At 34.6% G+C, this 20,446-nt stretch overlaps 6 protein-coding genes across 8 annotated transcripts; 5 read left to right on the top strand and 1 right to left on the bottom strand.

Moving 5' to 3' along the window:
* Window positions 1–725: 725 nt before the first annotated feature.
* LOC125600795 (mavicyanin-like) lies at window positions 726–2,145 on the bottom strand. The gene is made up of 2 exons (XM_048773379.1): window positions 1,862–2,145; window positions 726–1,287 (listed from the first exon to the last, which is right to left on the bottom strand). Exons 1-2 carry the CDS (start codon window positions 2,025–2,027, stop codon window positions 887–889), a joined length of 567 nt encoding a protein of 188 aa, XP_048629336.1. The 5' UTR covers window positions 2,028–2,145; the 3' UTR covers window positions 726–886.
* Window positions 2,146–5,557: 3,412 nt separating this feature from the next.
* On the top strand, window positions 5,558–11,899 carry LOC125600783 (phosphoglucan, water dikinase, chloroplastic-like). Its single transcript, XM_048773362.1, has 19 exons — window positions 5,558–5,803; window positions 5,884–6,454; window positions 6,807–6,893; window positions 6,981–7,112; window positions 7,464–7,589; window positions 7,667–7,845; window positions 7,924–8,008; window positions 8,089–8,238; window positions 8,325–8,377; window positions 8,454–8,662; window positions 8,745–8,863; window positions 8,988–9,058; window positions 9,181–9,298; window positions 9,556–9,642; window positions 9,710–9,796; window positions 9,888–9,964; window positions 10,039–10,180; window positions 10,263–10,374; window positions 10,881–11,899. The coding sequence occupies exons 1-19, from the start codon at window positions 5,643–5,645 to the stop codon at window positions 11,783–11,785; spliced, it is 3,471 nt and encodes a 1,156-aa protein (XP_048629319.1). The 5' UTR covers window positions 5,558–5,642; the 3' UTR covers window positions 11,786–11,899.
* A 186-nt stretch (window positions 11,900–12,085) lies between these two features.
* Window positions 12,086–13,150, top strand: LOC125600784 (two-component response regulator 24-like). Its single transcript, XM_048773363.1, has 2 exons — window positions 12,086–12,686; window positions 12,841–13,150. The coding sequence occupies exons 1-2, from the start codon at window positions 12,465–12,467 to the stop codon at window positions 13,021–13,023; spliced, it is 405 nt and encodes a 134-aa protein (XP_048629320.1). The 5' UTR covers window positions 12,086–12,464; the 3' UTR covers window positions 13,024–13,150.
* A 918-nt stretch (window positions 13,151–14,068) lies between these two features.
* On the top strand, window positions 14,069–16,743 carry LOC125574913 (UMP-CMP kinase 3-like). Of its 3 annotated transcripts, none has more exons than XM_048773376.1 (10): window positions 14,069–14,176; window positions 14,681–14,741; window positions 14,944–14,995; window positions 15,101–15,218; window positions 15,301–15,454; window positions 15,533–15,613; window positions 15,690–15,797; window positions 15,886–15,957; window positions 16,133–16,185; window positions 16,476–16,743. In XM_048773376.1, exons 2-9 carry the CDS (start codon window positions 14,712–14,714, stop codon window positions 16,142–16,144), a joined length of 627 nt encoding a protein of 208 aa, XP_048629333.1. In that variant the 5' UTR covers window positions 14,069–14,176; window positions 14,681–14,711; the 3' UTR covers window positions 16,145–16,185; window positions 16,476–16,743. The 3 variants fall into 3 exon arrangements, with proteins under 3 accessions (XP_048629333.1, XP_048629331.1, XP_048629332.1); XM_048773374.1 differs by having other exon boundaries at window positions 14,070–14,176; window positions 15,301–15,457; XM_048773375.1 differs by having other exon boundaries at window positions 14,070–14,176; window positions 15,301–15,457; window positions 16,133–16,183; window positions 16,472–16,743.
* Window positions 16,744–17,309: 566 nt separating this feature from the next.
* LOC125600793 lies at window positions 17,310–18,256 on the top strand. Its single transcript, XM_048773377.1, has one exon. The coding sequence runs from the start codon at window positions 17,849–17,851 to the stop codon at window positions 18,110–18,112; it is 264 nt and encodes an 87-aa protein (XP_048629334.1). The 5' UTR covers window positions 17,310–17,848; the 3' UTR covers window positions 18,113–18,256.
* A 1,541-nt stretch (window positions 18,257–19,797) lies between these two features.
* On the top strand, window positions 19,798–20,198 carry LOC111203221. The gene has a single exon (XM_022696748.2). The coding sequence runs from the start codon at window positions 19,803–19,805 to the stop codon at window positions 20,064–20,066; it is 264 nt and encodes an 87-aa protein (XP_022552469.2). The 5' UTR covers window positions 19,798–19,802; the 3' UTR covers window positions 20,067–20,198.
* The last annotated feature ends 248 nt before the right edge of the window (window positions 20,199–20,446 follow it).

Genomic DNA, 20,446 nt, shown 5'->3' on the forward strand with positions numbered 1-20,446 from the left:
TTGAACTTTTTAAAAATTTGAAACCCTATCTCCAAAACTTTATCCCTTAACTCTAAAACCTAAGTACAGATTAGATAACCATAGGGTTTATACATTTTTGACCTTTAATAAAATTTATTTTGGTTATTTTCTTTATTGAGAGCTATTTTGTGACAAAAACTTCAAAAAAAAAACTATCATAGGAAATTTTTCAATAAGAAACCCTTTATATATACTGAGCAGTATTAATTATATGTTTAAAATTATATATAAAGGCCCCCAAATTATTAAACTTGCCTTAGGTCTTTATGAACGGTCCCACGGCAGGTGATAGTGTTATTACCTTTGACATTGAGTGTATCATGCAATTATTTAAGTAATCTTCGGTAAGATCATAAAAAAATCATAGTTTGAACATTTTCCACCCACTACATCTAGATCTTCCACAAATCCATACATATATTGTTTAATAAGACTTGTGGTACTTGGAAAAACATAAAAACTACAATAACGAAACTGATCTTTTGCACACCCATTGTTACAAAATCTTTAAGAAAATTCTTTCCGCTTAAACAGTATGATCCATACAACCTTGTGAATAAAGAGACGTTTTCTGGGGTTTGTAATAAGACAAGTTGTTATATGTTTGTGCTGTAATGTAATAGATATCTCTGATATTCGTTTAAACATAGCATTTTCAATGAAAACTTACTATTACAAAAATAAGTACACTAAAAACAACAAAATCGTTAATGCACACGTTTCTTTTTATTATTGACGGTCTAAACATTTTGAATCAATTAGATAAAAAGAACAATACGGTAGAAAGGAAAATTCATAAGAAAAACATTTTTGGACATATAACAAAAACTTATGTGCAAGAATTGCAACGTATATGTAATCCTAATCAATAAGCAAAATTTGCAAAGAGACAAGAGACAAGGGCAGCCACCACAGCTACGGCCGAATTCGGGAGAGAAGCAGCGTGGCTAGGAGATGGACCGGGGACTCCGGCGGCAGGAATCGTAGTAGTGGACGGAGGAGAAGAGGGGGAGGACGAATCCGAGGAGATTGGTGGATCAGAGAGTGGCCTGGAGGAGGTGGGGTTAATGACGTTGAGGTCGAGCTTCTGACCGGCCTGACAATGGCCAGGAACGCCACAGAAGAAGAAATGGTGGCCGTGATTGGTGAGTGTGACTGAGTCATTGCCAGTGGTGAAGGTGGAGATTGGGTTTGAGTTGTTGCAGCTTCTGTACATTGCGTGTGTCACTCTCATTACGTTGTGGAATTGTGGGTTGTATTCGAACACTGTCATAATCAAAAAGTTTAGTTTCAGTTCACTCAATTTGCCTAAAAGTTAACAACACTTTATATGGGAATACCATGAAACTAAAAAGATAATAATTTTTTTTTTTTATGTTTATCCATTCTATTCGACTGCTATACTATACTGTATTCTACTCTCTTTTTCTTTCTCATATTTTCACAAGGATGATGTATCGGCTAAGAGCAGTTTAAAGAAAGATTAGGTTGGCTTAGACTAAAATAATTTCCACTGCTAATATCATATATAACGTTTATATATATAATTATTTATCAATCATAAGTTAAGAATATGTATTTTTAAAATCAGTTCTAAACTTAATAAGCATTCATACTTTGGGCAGATGTAAAAATATAACAATTTATTCCTGTTTATATTGAAATAAAACGAAAAGTCATAATGATTAGGGCGTGAGTGGTACTATTACTTTCAACCTAATGCTTACGCACTTACGCATTAAGGACCCACTTTCCGTCAGTCTCAGAATAATTACGTTTAGAATGAAGATCTGCTCATCTCAATGTATAATTAATGTGTTAAGAAAATTAAGGAACTCACAGACGGTATCACCAATGTGGAAAGTTTTGGTTGAGGCCCATAGCTTATAATCTACGTTGGCTATGGTTGTCCAGCCTGCTGAGTCGCCGACTTTGTACACCGCCGCTTCACTCAGCCTTATGATCACCACTATACATGCCAAAGCCACCACTATCCTCGCCGCCATTATTTTCACTCGTCTGCTTCGATCTCTGGTAGAGAGCCCAACAAGGTTTTCTCCTAGAATTTCTCTTTTTTTTTGCTGTGTATACAATGAGGTATGAACTAGTGGTGTGTATATGTATGGGTGGCCACTTTTTTTTTGTTAGTTGGCTAATTTGGAGAAAGGAGTGACTGAAAAGCAAAATACCGACAAGGATTGCTTACTTTACTTGTTTATCTTTTATTAGTGATGGATTTAATTCATAATACAAAGACTATATATAACTTAAATGTATTGATTTTTGTGCACACTAGGTTTGTAGTCTCACATAGTAAATCAATACACTCATTATCAAATGATTTGAAGTTGGAAACATATGAATCTTGACACAATATTAGATCCTGAAAAAAGCAAAGATTAATCTGACCCAAAAATTAATTTTATACCAGAATTTTATGTACAGAAATGATTTATAAGGACCACTATTTGGAAGAATGATAATAGAAACCCTCACATCAACTATGAATTGGGACTTGATCTAACGTATAAAGACTAATATTCATTTATTTATGTATTATTAATTGGTATTAGAGTTTTTTCACTTGTGAAAACTTAAAAATGGATAATTTAGTACGAAATACTGGAAGTCTTCCTCCTGCACTAAAGCCTACTCCACAGGTTTGATTAGTTAAGCTATTCTAGAAATTTCTATTTTCTAGTTTTTTTTGTTATAAACAGAATTGGAAAATTTGTTAGTTTTCAAATTAAAGAGTTAAAACACACACACACACACACACAACCATAATTTATAAAATTTATATTCGTTAGTTATATAAGTTGTAAAGTAAGTATCACATGCTTTAAACTTTTGAAGTTTGGAAGTCTTGTAAGGAAAGAATGCTAAGTTGGTTGGTGTACTAATTTGAATCATCTTTTAATAATTCTACTTCCCAATTACTCTTTCTCCTACATCTTGGTAACCATATTTCTTTACTAGTTTAAATCATATGAAAAGAAACTTCTTTGTTGTTGTCAAAGTTCTTGTAGCAAAATTTCTGGTAATTTTATCACTGCAGCTATTGAGATACTAACAAAAATCTTTTAATGTCCATAGGCTCCATACTAAACCAATTTCAGTCCATTAACATAGCCTTCTACTTATACAGAATCAACAATGCATATTTAGACTTTGAAATATACATTGTCACGCTCATATAAAAATAACAAACATTCGTTGCATAACATGAAGTACTTAACGGTCAGGGAACCGAGTTGTTTGTTTGATTAATGATTCCTCACACACCAAACGGCTCCACGTACTGTTTGTGTGACTGGTTTAATGTAAAAGACTGGTCCAACGGTTTACAAACCAAACGGGGAACCTATGATTAAAGTAAAATGCATATTATATATAAGATAAGAGTCATCCGATCCTATGACAAAAGAGTCACTCATCTCTTAGTTGGGAAGAATTTGATCGTTGTCTACATCTCCTGCTGTCTCAATGTTAGATTCATTTTCTGTGGTTTCTTAGATATTTACTTGGTTCCCTTAAGAGTACAGTACTCTCGCTTTCGCTTCTTGTTTACGAGATTGAGAAGCTCAGCCCAAAAGGCCATTAACTTTATATATTATATATGTTAAAATCCCATAAACAGTGTAGTAAAAAAATTTTAACCAATTAAGACTTAACGAATCCCCTAACCAGTCTAGTAATTTTCTAACCAATTAAGACCTGACCGGCTTACATACGTAACGGCATCTCCAACTTTATTCTATTTTTATTATAAAATAAAGTTTATAGTAAAAATGTTTCAATGATGCTTTATTTATCACTCTATAATAGAGTAAAAAAATAAATTTACTTAATAACTTGTTTTTTTTGTTTATTAGCCTACTCAAAACTTTATTGAGTATCATCAAAGTAAATTCAAATTCTATTATAAAGTTATTCTGTTTTAAAATAAAAAATAGAATAAACTATATCGGAGATGGTCTAAATATAGTTCTCAAAGTCAAATTCTTTAATTTTTAACAAACATCAATACTATTAAAAGGGAAGGAGTCTAAAAAAAATGTACCTATAAAAGTTGTTTGGACTCTTTTATTTAACTTATTATTTTTTGGTCTTACTTTAAATTTATACTAACAATATGTTACCATATATTTCTCTAACAATAATTTAGTCAATTCTTTTATTTATTTAAATCTCACTCCTAAATCCTAACATTACTATTATTATATTTATCATTTTGATTTTTAATCGTAAAAGCATTGAGACTAATGTTTTATATTATCACTTTTATCATATAATATATGATTTAAAGCAAGATAAATTACTTATATTATCAGTTTTGCGATAGTATCCGTTATATATTTCTGATAATACATTAATCATTCTAAACATATAATATTTTAAATATTTTTAACAGATCTTAATATTATTTCTTAACATTTTCTCGGAAAAATATTTCATCAACCATGTTTTTGTACAATAACATTAAAAATATATATCAAAAGGTTGTTGGACCTGATATAGACGTAATGGGTCCACATCTGTTCGAGTATTTAAGATCCTAAAAGAATTTGAAATATATGAAAAATCTGAAAAATATTCGAACCACGAAAAGTATTTGAAACTTCAAACAAATACCAAAAAAATTCAAATACCTAAAAATTTAAAATTTTATTCAAAATCTAACACGATGAACTGAAAAATACCCAAAATTTTATCCAAATACCCTTTTTTTTTTTATTTGAAAAATTTACCTGAAATCAAAACTCTAATCGTAAACCAAAAACTTAAAAATAATATCCATAATACCGGAAACATATTCGGAATATCTAAATATACCTAATATACACGTATTTATGATCGAGTCTAGGGTAGGACCCGGACTCAAACAAAGACCTGCAGGTCAAAAAAAACTCAATAGGTTATCTTCTCTGGACCTGAACTAAACCTATAATTTTGGGTCGGTTCGGTTTGTTTTTTTTATCCGGATATAATTCTCATGTCGAAAAGAAACTTACGTAAAAGTGTACATATAAAATCTCAAATAAACTAATTTGTAGATTATATAGCTGTTAAAAATTATGTTTTTCGATATAATAAAACTTTGTATTATAATATAATCTAACAACCCCGCGCTTGGAAAGCGCGGATCAAAATCTAGCTATACACTTAAAAACTCTTACTAACTTCTACTTTGATAAGGGAAAACACCAAAAAAATGATTCTGCTAATGAAACGTATACTTTTTGAATTTGAATCCAAACTATAAAATACACATTACATGAGAAACAAAAAAAAATAAAAATCTTAATCATAAATAAGGAGCATTGCTATTTCTTTGCAACTGTTTTTGGAAAAGTATATTAAAAACGAATCGTATTACTAAGTCTAAAACTGGTGTACTTTACGTACTTTCTAAGAAAAGAATGGCTTTAACACAAATCTATTATCTCTGTTTTTTTTTTTTTTTTTTTATCATGGCCACATCGGACTGAAAAAAAAAAAATCAATGAAAAGTTATGAGAAAAAGAAGATATTTTTCTAGATATGTTTTTGGCAATTTTTTCTAGACTTTGAAGAAGATTTGAAAAAAAAAAGAGAAATCTCTCTTATCACCACCTCCAATGGAGAGCATTGGCAGCCACTGTTACACCTCTCCCTTCGCCTCCATCACAAGAAACTCCTCTCTCCCCAGACTCCTCCACTTCACTCCCAGAGCAATCCACATTCGCAGCCAATCAGACTCGCGTCGTCTCCTCACTTGCTCTGCTTCTTCCTCCACCATGTAAAGTCTCTTCCTTTCCTCTTCCTTTCGATCAAAACCGTTGATTAATTTACAAAAATCGAAACTTTGACCTGACCCAGTGAGGAGCACCGGAAGAACAAAGACGGGTCGGGTCCGTCGAGAAAGAAAGTGAAGCTGAACGTGAGACTTAACCATCAAGTCAAGTTCGGTGAGCACGTGGCTATCTTTGGCTCAGCTGAAGAGATTGGCTCATGGAAGGAGAAGTCTCCTCTCACTTGGACTGAAACTGGATGGGTTTGCGAGCTTCACCTCAACGGAGACCAGGCTCTGGAGTTTAAGTTCGTCATTGTGAAAACCGACGGTTCACTCTCATGGGAGTCCGGTGACAACCGTGTCCTAAACCTCCCAAAGTCCGGAGCTTTCTCCGTTGTATGCCACTGGGACGCTACTAGAGAGGCTCTTGATGTTGTCTCTCAGGAGGAGGTTGGTGAGGGAGAGAGTAGTGAGAACGGTGCGCAGCTTCGGAAGAGTGCGTTGGCTGGGGAGTGGAAAGGGAAAGAGGCTTCCTTTATGAGTTCTAATGAGCATGGGGATAGAGAAGTTGGGAGGAGTTGGGATACTAGTGGTCTTGAAGGTCCGGGTCTCAAGATGGTGGAAGGTGATCGCAACTCTAGGAACTGGTGGAGAAAGGTATTACTATGAGTTTGGATGTGTACTCTTTAGTTAAAAGCAATGTTCAAGAAATCGCTAGGCGGTGGTTAGGCAGGCGCCTTCTAAAGTATTATTGTTTAGGCGGGCGCCTAGATTCCATTAGCCCATATCCATTTGTCTATTTATTGTTTGTGGACAGAGTGTGATCATGTCCATTAACGACCATGTCTAGTTACTAGTAAATTTAAAAATCACTAGTAACTAGACCGTCTATAAAAAAAAATTGGTTTGAAATAGTCGTTTCAGACCCAATTTTTAGAAAGTTTGTTAAAAGCTATCACTTTTGGGTGAAACTGTCTCTTATTTGTTGAATCTGTTCATGTGTTCAAAGCTTGAAATGGTACGGGAGGTTATAGTTGGGAGTGTTGAGAGGGAGGAAAGGTTGAAGGCGCTTATATACTCTGCAGTGTATTTGAAGGTTTCTCTCTTTTTTCTTCTTTATAGCGTTATCTGGGAGTTCACCTTTGTTTATCTTCGTTTTGGTTTTGTTTGGCATCTTATGCAGTGGATAAACACAGGACAGATTCCATGTTTTGAAGATGGAGGGCATCACCGTCCGAACCGGCATGCTGAGATCTCCAGGCTTATATTCCGTGAGTTGGAGAACATTTGCAGCAAGAAAGATGCTACTGCAGAGGTGACACACTATTGTAATGTTTAAGAAATAGCTAGGTGGTAACTATATAGGATTAGCGACTAGGCGGATTATTCGGAGCCTAGAAGAGACTATTGATATTTAACCAATGTTCAAGAAATCGCTAGGCTGTAATTATTCATTTTACATGAGATTATTGATTAGTCGGGCAAGACCGATTTTTTAAGTCTAGACTGATATTTTTAAAAAATCGTCTTGTTTAGGTATAGACGGATGTTTAGAACATTGTTTTAACCGTTTACTAAGAGCTTCCAAGGTCTCTGCCTTTAAAACATGTAGCTATTGTTGACTTAGTTGCAGCTTCTCTAAGTTTGATATTGTTTTATATGGTAGGAAGTGCTTGTTGCTCGGAAAATCCATCTGTGTTTACCTTCTTTCAAAGCAGAGTTCACTGCATCTGTCCCTCTAACTAGAATTAGAGACATCGCCCATCGTAATGACATTCCTCATGATCTCAAGGTAATAATATTCTCTTTAGCTGTTTTATGACCATAGTTACTGTTATAGTATTCATATATAACACATCTTTGTTCCAGCAAGAGATCAAGCACACCATACAAAACAAGCTTCACCGCAATGCCGGTCCAGAAGATCTAATTGCAACAGAAGCAATGCTTGAGAGAATCACTGAGACCCCAGGAAAATACAGTGGAGACTTTGTGGAGCAGTTCAAAATATTCCATAATGAGCTTAAGGATTTCTTTAATGCTGGAAGGTACTTACATTTTCTGAAGCCAACCCTTTTCTTTCATCATATGTGTAATGATTTTATAGCTCTTGTATCTTGTTGCAGCCTCACAGAACAACTTGATTCTATGAAAGTTTCTATGGATGAGAGAGGTCTTTCTGCTCTCACTTTGTTTCTTGAATGTAAAGAGGTAAGAATTAAACACAGTCATTGCAAAGTTTGTTATTGTAGTCTCTTCATGAGTGAAAAATTGAAATTTATATTTACCAGCGCCTTGACGCATCCGGAGAATCAAGCAATGTTTTGGAGTTGATTAAAACTATGCATTCTCTGGCTTCTCTAAGAGAAACAATTGTTAAGGAACTTAACAGCGGCTTGCGTAATGATGCTCCTGATGCTGCCATTGCAATGCGCCAGAAGGTGAGCTCTTTTTAAAAAAAATACAATTCAGCATATTATCAATTAGCAATTTGTTTATTTATATAGTTTGCTACCTTTTTGTTTAGTGGCGTCTTTGTGAGATTGGCCTTGAGGACTACTTTTTTGTTCTACTAAGCAGGTCTGCATAAGATATTTATTTATTTCTTTTGGAGCTTTATTTCTCAGCCTCACGTCTTGTCAATGATTTTGAGTAGATTTCTCAATGCTGTTGAAACTATGGGAGGAGCTGTTAAACTGGCGAAAGATGTGGGATCAAAAGACGTTTCCTCGTGGAATGATCCTCTAGATGCTTTGGTCTTGGGTGTTCACCAAGTGGGTCTATCTGGTTGGAAGCAAGAGGAATGTTTAGCCATTGGAAACGAACTACTAGCGTGGCGAGAGAGAGACCTACTTGAAAAAGAAGGTTTTCCTTCTCTCACTTATCTCAACTCCTTCTCCATGTAAGAGCTATAACTAGGAGCTGCTTATGCTCATTTCTTATGTAGGGGAAGAGGATGGGAAAACCATTTGGGCCATGAGGCTGAAAGCAACACTTGATAGAGCAAGGAGATTAACAGCAGAATATTCTGATTTACTTCTTCAAATATTTCCTTCTAATGTGGAGGTACACATAATCACATATTCACATGCTGCTTATGGCCACATTGTTTTGTTCTACTAGAAAAAGACTTATTAGACCAAATCATCACTTTGCTGCTAATATTAATAGAACTTGCTTCTCGTTTCAGATATTAGGAAGAGCTCTAGGGATTCCAGAGAACAGTGTCAAGACCTATACAGAAGCAGAGATTCGTGCGGGGTAAGTCTGTCCTTTACTTCCTTGTACTTAACTTAAGCCGTACAAGCAGCCTCATGAAATCATTTGAGAATGTTTCTCTTTCTGTATATTCCTCTGACCAAAGCTGTGGTTCTACCTTGTAGTATAATTTTTCAGATCTCAAAGCTCTGCACTGTTCTTCTGAAAGCTGTTAGAAACACACTTGGTTCTGAGGGATGGGACGTCATTGTACCTGGATCAACTTCTGGAACATTAGTTCAGGTACGTGGAGAAGGCAAAAGAACAACATAGCTTTGGTCTTCACTTTATTGCTTTGTTGACTCATACTGTCTGGTCTCAGTGCTAGTGTTTTAAAAGATAATGTTATGTGTGAACTCTTCTTAAGTACAACTTGTTACTGATAATTGCAAATGCATAAAACAGTTAATGTCTTAGTGTTCTAGAACCATATGCTTGGCTTTGTAACTTGGATGAGAATTCACAATTGCATATTTTTCTCTTGGGTTTTGTGACTGCAGGTGGATAGCATTGTGCCAGGTTCATTACCATCAACTGATGGTGGTCCTGTTATTCTATTAGTCAACAAAGCTGATGGAGATGAAGAGGTTTTTAACCTAACATTCAACCTCAGCGTGAGTCCTAACATCAGTACTAAAGATTACATTGTAACAGGTAAGTGCTGCTAATGGGAACATAGCTGGAGTCATGCTTCTCCAGGAACTTCCTCACTTGTCTCACCTCGGCGTTAGAGCGCGGCAGGCAATATAACCTTCACCCCCTTATTTCATTTCCCAAAAAAAAATCTACTAAAGAAGTGCATTGTTGACGCACTCTTTTTCCCATCACACAGGAGAAAATCGTCTTTGTGACATGTGATGACGATGAAAAGGTGGCTGAGATACGGCGACTTGTTGGAAAATATGTGAGGTAAATTCATTCTCACGTTATCCAAGAGGCTCCATGTCTCTTCCCTAATGTTCTTTATAATGTGAACCTTACAGTTTGGAAGCATCTCCAAGCAATGTGAATCTGATACTGTCAACTGAAGATAACAAAAGGACGGATAAGAAGAGTGTATCTGTCGATGATGAAGAGTCAAAGCCTGTTTCCTCATCTTCTAATAGACTCCTTTACTCATCCAAGGTCAAAACTCTTTATATCTCTTGTGGCTACCTACACTTTCACACTCAGATTGCATACCGATTTAGGAAATGTTCGTTCACAGGATATCCCTAGTGGAGGAATCATAACACTTGCTGATTCAGATGTATCAACATGTGGTTCAAAAGCTGCTGCATGTGGTCTTCTTGCATCTCTAGCAGCAGCCTCTACTAGAGGTAAAAGTTTTCTTTAGGCCTTCAGATTTTGTAACTGAACCAAAATTTTTGGTTTTTGGTTCGGTTATGGTTTTGAGTTTGGTTTAATTCGGTGAGATTTTGAAAATTATTTGGTTTTCTGTTAGGTTCGGTTTCTGATTTTCAAAAAAAAAACACCAAAATATCTAAATTTAACCAAAATAACCAAATCAAATTAACCAAACTAACCATAATAACTAAACTAACAATTTAACCGAAAATATCCGAGTTTTTAGAAAATTACACTAAAATTTAAGTGAAACAAAAAAAATCGGTTATTTTCGGAAGTAAAATTAAAAACCGAAATTAACCGAAAACCGGACTGATTTTTGCGGTGTACTTTGGTGGGAATGTGCAAACCGAACTACCCGAAACCGAAAATATCCGACCCAAATAAACCGAATCACAGGGTTCTTAATGTCTTAATGGGATTAAATTGAGTGGAACAATATCTGATTCCTTTGTGTGGTTTTAAAATGAATCTGCAGTGCACAGCGAACACGGAGTTCCAGCATCATTCAAGGTTCCAACCGGAGTTGTCATACCTTTTGGCTCAATGGAGTTAGCTTTAAAGCAAAGCAACTCAGAAGAAAAGTTTACATCTCTCCTAGAAAAGCTAGAAACCGCCACACCTCAAGACGGTGAGCTAGACAGCATATGTGATCAGATCCATAAAGTGATGGAATCACTTCAAGTCCCTAAAGAAACAATCAACAGCATAAGCAAAGCCTTTCCCAAAGACACTCGTCTCATTGTTCGTTCTAGCGCCAACGTTGAGGACTTAGCTGGAATGTCAGCAGCAGGACTCTATGAATCAATCCCCAACGTGAGCCCCTCAGATCCTTCAGTGTTCTCTGCTTCCGTTTGCCGAGTTTGGGCTTCTCTCTACACAAGAAGAGCTGTTCTGAGCCGTAGAGCTGCTGGTGTCTCTCAAATAGAGGCTTCAATGGCGGTTTTAGTTCAAGAAATGCTTTCTCCTGACTTATCTTTCGTTCTCCACACGGTGAGTCCTTCTGATCCAGGCACTAACCTCGTGGAAGCTGAGATTGCTCCTGGTTTAGGTGAGACTTTAGCTTCGGGGACGAGAGGAACACCGTGGAGATTAGCTTCTGGTAAGCTTGATGGGATTGTGCAGACCTTAGCGTTTGCTAACTTCAGTGAAGAGCTTCTTGTGTCAGGGAAAGGTCCTGCTGATGGCAAGTATGTTCGGTTGACCGTTGACTATAGCAAGAAACGGTTAACGGTTGACTCGGTGTTTAGACAGAGACTTGGTCAGAGACTCGGTTCGGTTGGTTTCTTCTTGGAAAGAAACTTTGGTTGTGCACAAGACGTTGAAGGTTGTTTGGTTGGTGAAGATGTTTACATTGTTCAGTCAAGGCCACAACCTCTGTAAAATATTTTCTTTTACTTTTATATAAAATATCGAATAATAAAAATGTCAGAAATCAAATCGGCAATTGTGTATGTTTAATAGTGACATATATATTTACTAATCATGTTTGTGGAATTATCAGATTTTAAATAATTAACTTAACTAATAAAATATCTTTGAGGAAAGAGATGCAATCTGTAAAAGATTTTGTTATATCATTCTATCAATGTTTTGTTAAAAAAAATAATACGTAGATTTTTGATAATCTCAGAACTTTCAATGAATTTTAGATATTTAATAACTAATGTGATATTTATTGCTAAAATTAGCAGAAAACATCTCTAAAACTATAATCATATATGATTATTTGCTATTCATGTCTCTTGCTCCCATTGTGTTTTGGCTAATTAATATCTCAATACATTGACATTAATTGATCTAAATCTAAACTCTAAGTATCATGAAAAGTTAAAGATCTTTGATCAATCTTGGTGTAATAAAAAATGGAAAATACCACTAGATCTCCTCAGAATCCAAAACAAAATCCAACTGATCCTGTTTTTGGGTGTTTTCATAAGTTGATGAATCTTATCGTTATCAATGTCTTCTCCTTTTAAATAGAGACTGCAACGAGTTTTTCAGATTCCATCACAAACATATTTGCTTAGAAGTCTATAATATTTTCTTAGAAGTTTTTGAGATGGCTGGTGAAGTTCCAAATTTGGAAGCGTCGAAGTTAACAGCTTTGGTCGTCGATGACAACTTTGTAAACCAAAGTGTCCATCATAAACTTTTGGACCGTCTCGGGATTAAAAACGACGTCGTATCTAACGGCCAAGAAGCCGTTGACGTTCATTGTTCCGGCAGAAACTATGATCTCATCCTCATGGACATGGATATGCCCATCATGAATGGTATTCAGGTATATTGATATATCTTTCACTCATCCATAATAAAGAAGCCTTAGGAAACTGTTCTACTTAATGCTGGAATTAGACTCCTTATAAATGCATTTTAGTATTTTTCAATAACTGATGGATTGTTTTGTATTGATTAATTGAATATTTTTGTATTAGGCCACAAGGAGACTAAGAGAGATGGGGATAGAGAGCAAGATAGCAGGAGTAACAACTAGAGCTGAGGAAGAAGAGGTGAAAGAGTTTATGGAAGCTGGACTTAATGACTTTCAAGAGAAACCTCTCACCATTTCTAAACTTGTCTCTATTCTTCATAATCTTGAGCTCTACGTCCAAACCTAGTTAATAATATCTATTTGTTAACCTTCACTTTATAACATACTTATAGTTTTGAATATCCATAGTTTCAAATAGTAATTGCCAAAGCCGATAAAGTTTTCGAGCAAGTCAAGCTTGAATTTACATAATACTTTTTTTGAGGTTTATGATTAAAAGTAGGTTACCGTGCATGATTTATCACAAGATCATCACCTCTATCATTATAAAATTGTTAACCAATTGGGATGCTTTGTAGCGAGACGAATAAACTTTTCATGGAAATAAGCGATGTGCCACGTGAGTAGACTTAACTTGAATCGTTAAATTCGAAGTACCTTGCTTGACTTATGAAAAAAGTGTTACACAAAAGCAAGAACTCTAATAAAATCTATGACAATGATACGCAAGGTCCATATGTTAGGCTCGTTTGGCTCATAGACCTCAGAATTCAGACCCGGTCTAGAGGCCGCATAAGCAAATTTACTAAGTTGTAATCACAGTTCAGCATGAACACTCCATCTACTGCACAACGTTGTCAAAGAAACCTTTAAGCATATTTTTCATTGTGTGGCATGTATGAATACTATTTCAGATTAGTAAAGCTTATTTATTCATTGGAATCGTAAAAAACTAATGCCCATCATTATAACTCTAAAATATGCAAAAGCCAGTTCTCAAAAAAAAAAAAAGAAAACTCTAATATATGTATGTTGACGATTAGATATTCTTATGACAAGCTCTCGACTACTACAAGAATTCTTTCTGTCAATCTTTTTTTCTTTGGCAACAACTTTGTTTTTGTCAAACTAAGTACTTTTAGACAAATTTTTGTTTCACTATAATTTTATCAAATTTTTATGTTTTATGATCATTTTATCCTGAAATTTACTAAAAATGTTTAGGCATGATTTAATAATATAAAATAATTATGTGCTTAATTTAAAAATGTCAAATAACAAAAAAAAGTATTATATTGAAAAAACAAAACTAAAAGTAACAGACACATGGACGTTACTTAAAAAGTAACCAACAGAAGATTAAATAAATAATTAAAACGGAATGTATAAATATATAAAAACATATGTATGTGCGCTTATTTATATCGGTTTTGCCTCTCCTTCTCCATTTCTCACCTTTCAGCGTCTAATCAAAGCTCTCCGTGTTCCCTTTGCTTCAGGTTTGCAGATCTTTTTTCCATTGTCTCTTTCACAGCTTCTTATAATCCTGTCTGAAAATTGCATGCGAATTTCTAAAAACATATGTAAAATGGGTTTGTGTCTTTCACTCATGTCATTGTCCCAAATGCTCGATCTCTTACAATTCAGCCAAAGCTTGCATCTTTATTAGATCCTTGATTCATTCTCCAGATTTAGATCTGCGCTTAAGTCACATGAATTCAGATTCGTCTAGATAGAATCAAAAGCACATATTTTTAGAATTGAATTGTTTCAAAGTTCTCATTTTTATGTTCTGTCGGATCTGGGTTCTTTGTGTGTTGTTCTATATACACGTCAGCATTTGTCTGTGCTTACATCACTTGATCTTTTATTAGCTTGTGTTGTAGAATTTGCTAAAGCTGTTTTAAAGTTTCCACCTTTATGTTCCCTTTAGATCTATGCTTTTGGTTCCATTAATGGAGATTTTAATGAAAAATGATTTAAATCCTTCTTATTAATCACAGGTAATATTTGAACGAATTGATTATTAGTACCATGGGATCCGTTGTTGATGCTGCAAACAAGGTAATGATTCCACACTTCTGATGGAATTTTATAAACCATTTTAAGTATGTAGAAGATTGTTGTGTGACTATAATAATGATCTTATTGTTAAAATAATCCTAATTATTGTTAAAATAATCCAATTACATACAGTGATTGTTCTGCTTATGAGATACATTGTTAAAGCCTATTTTGAAGTTTGTTTGTGATCTATTTTCTCCAGGAGGTAAATGGAACCTCAAGTGCAAAGAAACCAAATGTTATTTTTGTTCTGGGTAAGTTGCATTGTCCTTATGAACCATGAGATTCTCTCTTAGTTCTACTTATTGAAAGTTATTTGTACATCTTCTGAGGTTTATGTTCTGTATTATGTTGAGCAGGTGGTCCAGGCAGTGGGAAAGGTACACAGTGTGCCTATATCGTTGAGCATTTTGGTTACACACATCTCAGTGCTGGAGACCTTCTCAGGGCTGAGATTAAATCAGGTTCTGAAAATGGGTATGGCCTTAATCAGCTTCACATTCATTATCCTTCTTGAGATCCTTTATTTTTGTGTAAGTGTTTTGTCTTTTTCCAACAGAACTATGATCCAGAATATGATCAAAGAAGGGAAGATTGTACCTTCTGAGGTGACAATCAAGCTTCTCCAGAAAGCAATTCAGGAGAACGGGAATGACAAGTTCCTCATTGATGGGTTCCCTCGCAATGAGGAGAACCGAGCAGCATTTGAAAAAGTTGTAAGTTAACATTCAAAATGTTTATGTTTGGCAATACAAATTGCTTAAATGACATGTCTTTGGTGGTTTCTGTAGACTGAGATTGAACCAAAGTTTGTCTTGTTCTTTGATTGTCCTGAGGAAGAGATGGAGAGACGCTTATTAGGACGTAACCAGGTTAGTAATAAGCGTTTACTCAGTGTAGCCTCTTGTTCCATATATATACATATATTGATTGTTAACTCTGTTGAAGGGGAGAGAGGATGACAATATTGAGACTATAAGGAAGCGTTTCAAGGTGTTTCTTGAATCTAGCTTACCAGTGATTCAGTACTATGAAGCTAAGGGGAAAGTTAGAAAGGTAAAAATCTTTTTTCTTCTATATTTGCTTGAAGGTCAAGCAGTTGTAAGTTGTAACAAAGTGTTGTTGTTTCTACTTGGCTCTTCAGATTCATGCCGCAAAGCCCATTGAAGATGTGTTTCAGGAGGTGAAGGCAGTCTTTTCTCCTGAAGCTGAGAAGGTACAAACCAATAGCTGCAACTGTCCTCTAATCACTAGTAGTCAAAAATGAAATAAAAGATTCATTAGAACCATATGTAATGTAGAAGCGTGTACCTAATGTTTTACAAGTTTGAATCAATGGATTCTTGATTGGTAGATTCTTGAGTTAACGAATCTATTAACGTTTTATTTAGGTTGCAGCCTAGGCAGCAGCATCAGTAAAGAGATATCCAGATTAATTGATCAGGTATGTATGTTTTAACAGTCAATGATAATCATTTTCCAGCTCATGTTCTGATGTATAAAAGTAAAAATTTAACTAGAGAATCTGGAATAAAGGCTGTGGAAGCTGATGCTTTGTTATATCATGTCTATAGTATATAGTTCTGTAGAATCTTTAGGACAGAAGGGGTTTATGTATGTGATGATTACTAATGTCTTCTTTCTTTAGAATTTTATAGTTCTGTAGAAATCTTTAGGACAAAAGGAGTACGTAAGTGATGATTATTAATGTCTGCTTTGTTTAAAATTTTACAGGTTGCTGGGCAGTGGCATCTTTACTAGGAAGTCCATGTTTGGCCGTATTTTTTTCTTCTATATAACCATATGATTACTGTTATTATTGTAATGTAGTACACATTCTACCTTTTTTTTTGTGCAACTTAATACATATTCTACCTATATTATATAATTTTTTGTTTTTGTTTTGGTATTTGGTGGGATTTGTGAGATTGGCTTTCTGTAATAATTTCATTAAAATTTTGAATTCATGGGATTTCATAATATCCTAGATTATTTCTATTTATCTTAACTTTTTGTTTTCACCAAAATCCTCATATTGTTTAATTAATTATCAAAAAAGATGTATCTAATGTGCATATATACTAACTCGACTCAGTCTGTTATTATTGGCTCAACTTATCTATAATTCTCAACTTGAATTCATATCACTACCTCGTGAGCTAGTTGGTATAACTCCAGAGACCACACCGTTCTCTTTTGGCTGCTGGTGTGCATTAGAATGGTAGAGCCTTCTTTTCATGCACGCCAAGAACGGTGCACACAAGTCTCTGAGTCATTAGGAAGTTCATCGTGGATAACCTGTTACAGAAAATCTAACACCCCAACCGCCCCGCCATTGGATCTCACGTCTCGTAAGCATGATTAACAAATACAAAATTTAATAAAAGAAGTGAATTTAAAAGTATATTACAATATTTAAGTTTTTGTCAGCATAAAATATTAAATTAAATAACAATAAATTTTGGTTGGATTAAACGTTTTAAAAAATTCATGAGACAACAATAATGGTCTCTTGTTCATTAAAAATGACAAAAACAATTTTAGTAAACGTTTTTAACGTTGATAAAATATGATATTAAAAACTATGAGAAACATTACAAAGAAAATATTACAATTAGAATTTTTATTTGCTTTATAGGGATTCACGATTGAGAATATCACTCTGGATCGTCTTACGAAATCCACGCGTGACGGTAATTCTTAGACCATGCTAAAAATCTTATGTAGTCTTTTCTCTTTTAATCTACATATATTGTCTTCGGTGAGACTCAAAATTCATACCTCATGATGTAGAAGTAAACTATGCCTCGCATATGTTCATAATTTTCAGTCACTAAATGATATAACAAAAAAAAAATGAATAACAAGAATGCAGTTCAAACAATGGTTAGCCAATCCTATTTATGTCAAACCAAGCAGAAATCTAACCAACCTAACAAATCAAACAACAAAAACACAAAAAAAATACAACAATGTACTATATATAGAGGCAAAACCTCAATATATAAACGCCTTCCTCTCTATCACCAATGTACACATCTCATAGTCATACAACAAACACAAATCTTAGAGTTTTGTTTTGAACCAAAGAAACTTGTAAGAGAAAAATGGCGGGAAAAGTGTATATGGTCATGGCTTTGATAATGATGGGATTTGTTTTACAAGCATGCAATGGAATGAATGTTGATGTTGATGATGGTGATGATATCAAGCCAACAGAAGATTCAAGATTCTTTTGCTTCAGAGTCTGTTCCATTAGATGCGGCAAACAGAACAAGCCTTGTTACCAAGAATGTTTGCCAAAATGTGGTCTCCCACGACGACTTGCTAAACCAACAACATCTCCATCATCACCTTCCTCCACTGTTTGATGGATCAAGCTAACTGCTGAAGATTTCGTCTATCAAGAAGGAAAATTTGAGAGTTATGATAAACTTTAATTATATCTCTGGTATTTGTGTGGCAAGTTCATTCAAACTTGTTTTCTATTATAAGGACATAGACCACCTTCTGTCAAAACACATGTGATCCCGATTCATATATAACAATAGAAACGTACAACAACAAAAACAAAACATGAGAGTAGTGTGTTTAGACTTCACTAACCACTTAAATCATACAAAACTCTGAAACATGGAATCTGATCACTATAACCTAAATATAAAAACAGCTTTCCCGTGTTTCTGAAGCAATCTCCCTTGCTCACTTTCCGCCTCTATTTTTTTTCTGCACTATGCTTATTGCTAAACCTTCTCTGAAGCACACATCCTCCGTGATCGCAACAAGCACGAAAGGATTCACATTAATAACACCAAAAAAGGACAAGGATACCATTAAATAAGAACATTTTAGAACCTTCTCTTGTTAGGACAATCTGCTGCCATGTGTCCTGAACGCCCACAATTGAAGCAAGCACCTCCAATACTCATGTTTTACATACATCAATCAATCAGTTCATAGGGAAAGTGCGCAGAGTTTAACATAGATTTATTTGAAGCTCAAAGAAAAACTCACCTCTCTCGGGAAGCTCTGTTGCTTGATGATCTTCTGTCATTACCACCGCCAATCAACCAATCATCAGAACAAATTCTGGAACTACCTCCATGGGACCAGCTGCTTCCTCCTCCACCACTGCTTCTACCTCTTCTGTTATCATCACCTCCCCAACTATCACGTCCTCGTAATGAGCCTCCTCTACCTCCAAATCTTGACCCTCTAGTTATTGTTATAATACACATTTTGCCTAGTATATAATTTTTGTTTTTTGTTTGTACTTGATGGAATTTGTGAGATTGGCTTTCTCTTATTTATTTCATAAACTTGAAATCATGGGATCTTAAAATATACTATAGTAGTTTGTCTTTATGTTAACTTTGGTTTTTTCACAGCTAGTATGTGTAACTCATCAAATCATTAAAATTTATGTTTTAGTAATTTACCATGAAATTGCTTGGAATTTTTCGATTGATTATGTATTCAAAAAATTTCTAAATACTAGTGGATTCTAATTTGATATAGAAAATTCTAATTGAATAAAACCAAATCATAATTAAAAATATTGTAAGCATGATTAACAAATATAAAATCATCTTGCCAATGAGATGATGAAATTGTGCGGGAAAGAGTGGCTTAGTCAATACATCAACCAATGGATGTTCAGTATTGATATGTAAAAGTTTGGTTCCGCTATTACTATTCACTGTAGAAATGTAGAATCATTGATTAAATAACCGTAGATTTTTGTTAGATTTAAATTTTATTAAAATCCATGAGACCACAATGTAAACTATACCTCACATATTTTCATATTTTCCAGCCACTAAAGTACATAACAAGAATGCAGTTCAAACAATACTTAGCCAATCCTATTTATATCAAGCCAGACATAAATCTAACCAAACTAAACATATCAAACAACAAAAACAAAAAAAATGTACTATATATAGAGGCAAAACCTCATTATATTAAAGCCTTCCTCTCTATCACCAATCTACACATCTCATACAACAAACAGAAGTCCTAGAGTTTTGTTTTGAACAGAAAAAAACTTGTAAGAGGAAAATGGCGGGAAAGGTGTATATGGTCATGGCATTGATAATGATGGGATTTGTTTTACAAGTATGCAATGGAATGAATGTTGATGTTGATGATGGTGATGATATCAAGCCAACAGAAGATTCAAGATTCTTTTGTTTCAGAGTCTGTTCCATTAGATGTGGCAAACAAAACAAGCCTTGTTACCAAGAATGTTTGCCAAAATGTGGTCTCCCACGACGACTTGCTAAACCAACAACATCTCCATCATCACCGTCCTCCACCGTTTGATCTTTTTTCTTCTATTTGTGATTTGTGTCTTTTAAGTTCTATCTATATATCAATTGAACCAACTGCTAAGTTTTCTTCTATATGTGTTTATCAACATCATACATTTGTAATTGTGGATATAAATACATGAAGAATGGTTCAGTTGATTAATTTCCAACATATTAGTGAGAATCATGAACATAATATTATTTAAGGTAGGAGACTAACCTCTATTGGAGGTAGTAACACTATGTTGCATGGAATTGGAAGCGGTACGTGGAAGCATAATCATATGGAAACGTATAAGCGAGTTTTTTAAAACAAATTAGGAAGTGGGTACGTGTTGGAAGCGCATATCCAAATATATATATATATATATATAATATAAAAATGATTTTATA

This window comes from Brassica napus, unplaced genomic scaffold (assembly GCF_020379485.1).
Source record: "Brassica napus cultivar Da-Ae unplaced genomic scaffold, Da-Ae ScsIHWf_2397;HRSCAF=3098, whole genome shotgun sequence".
Lineage (NCBI taxonomy): Eukaryota > Viridiplantae > Streptophyta > Magnoliopsida > Brassicales > Brassicaceae > Brassica > Brassica napus.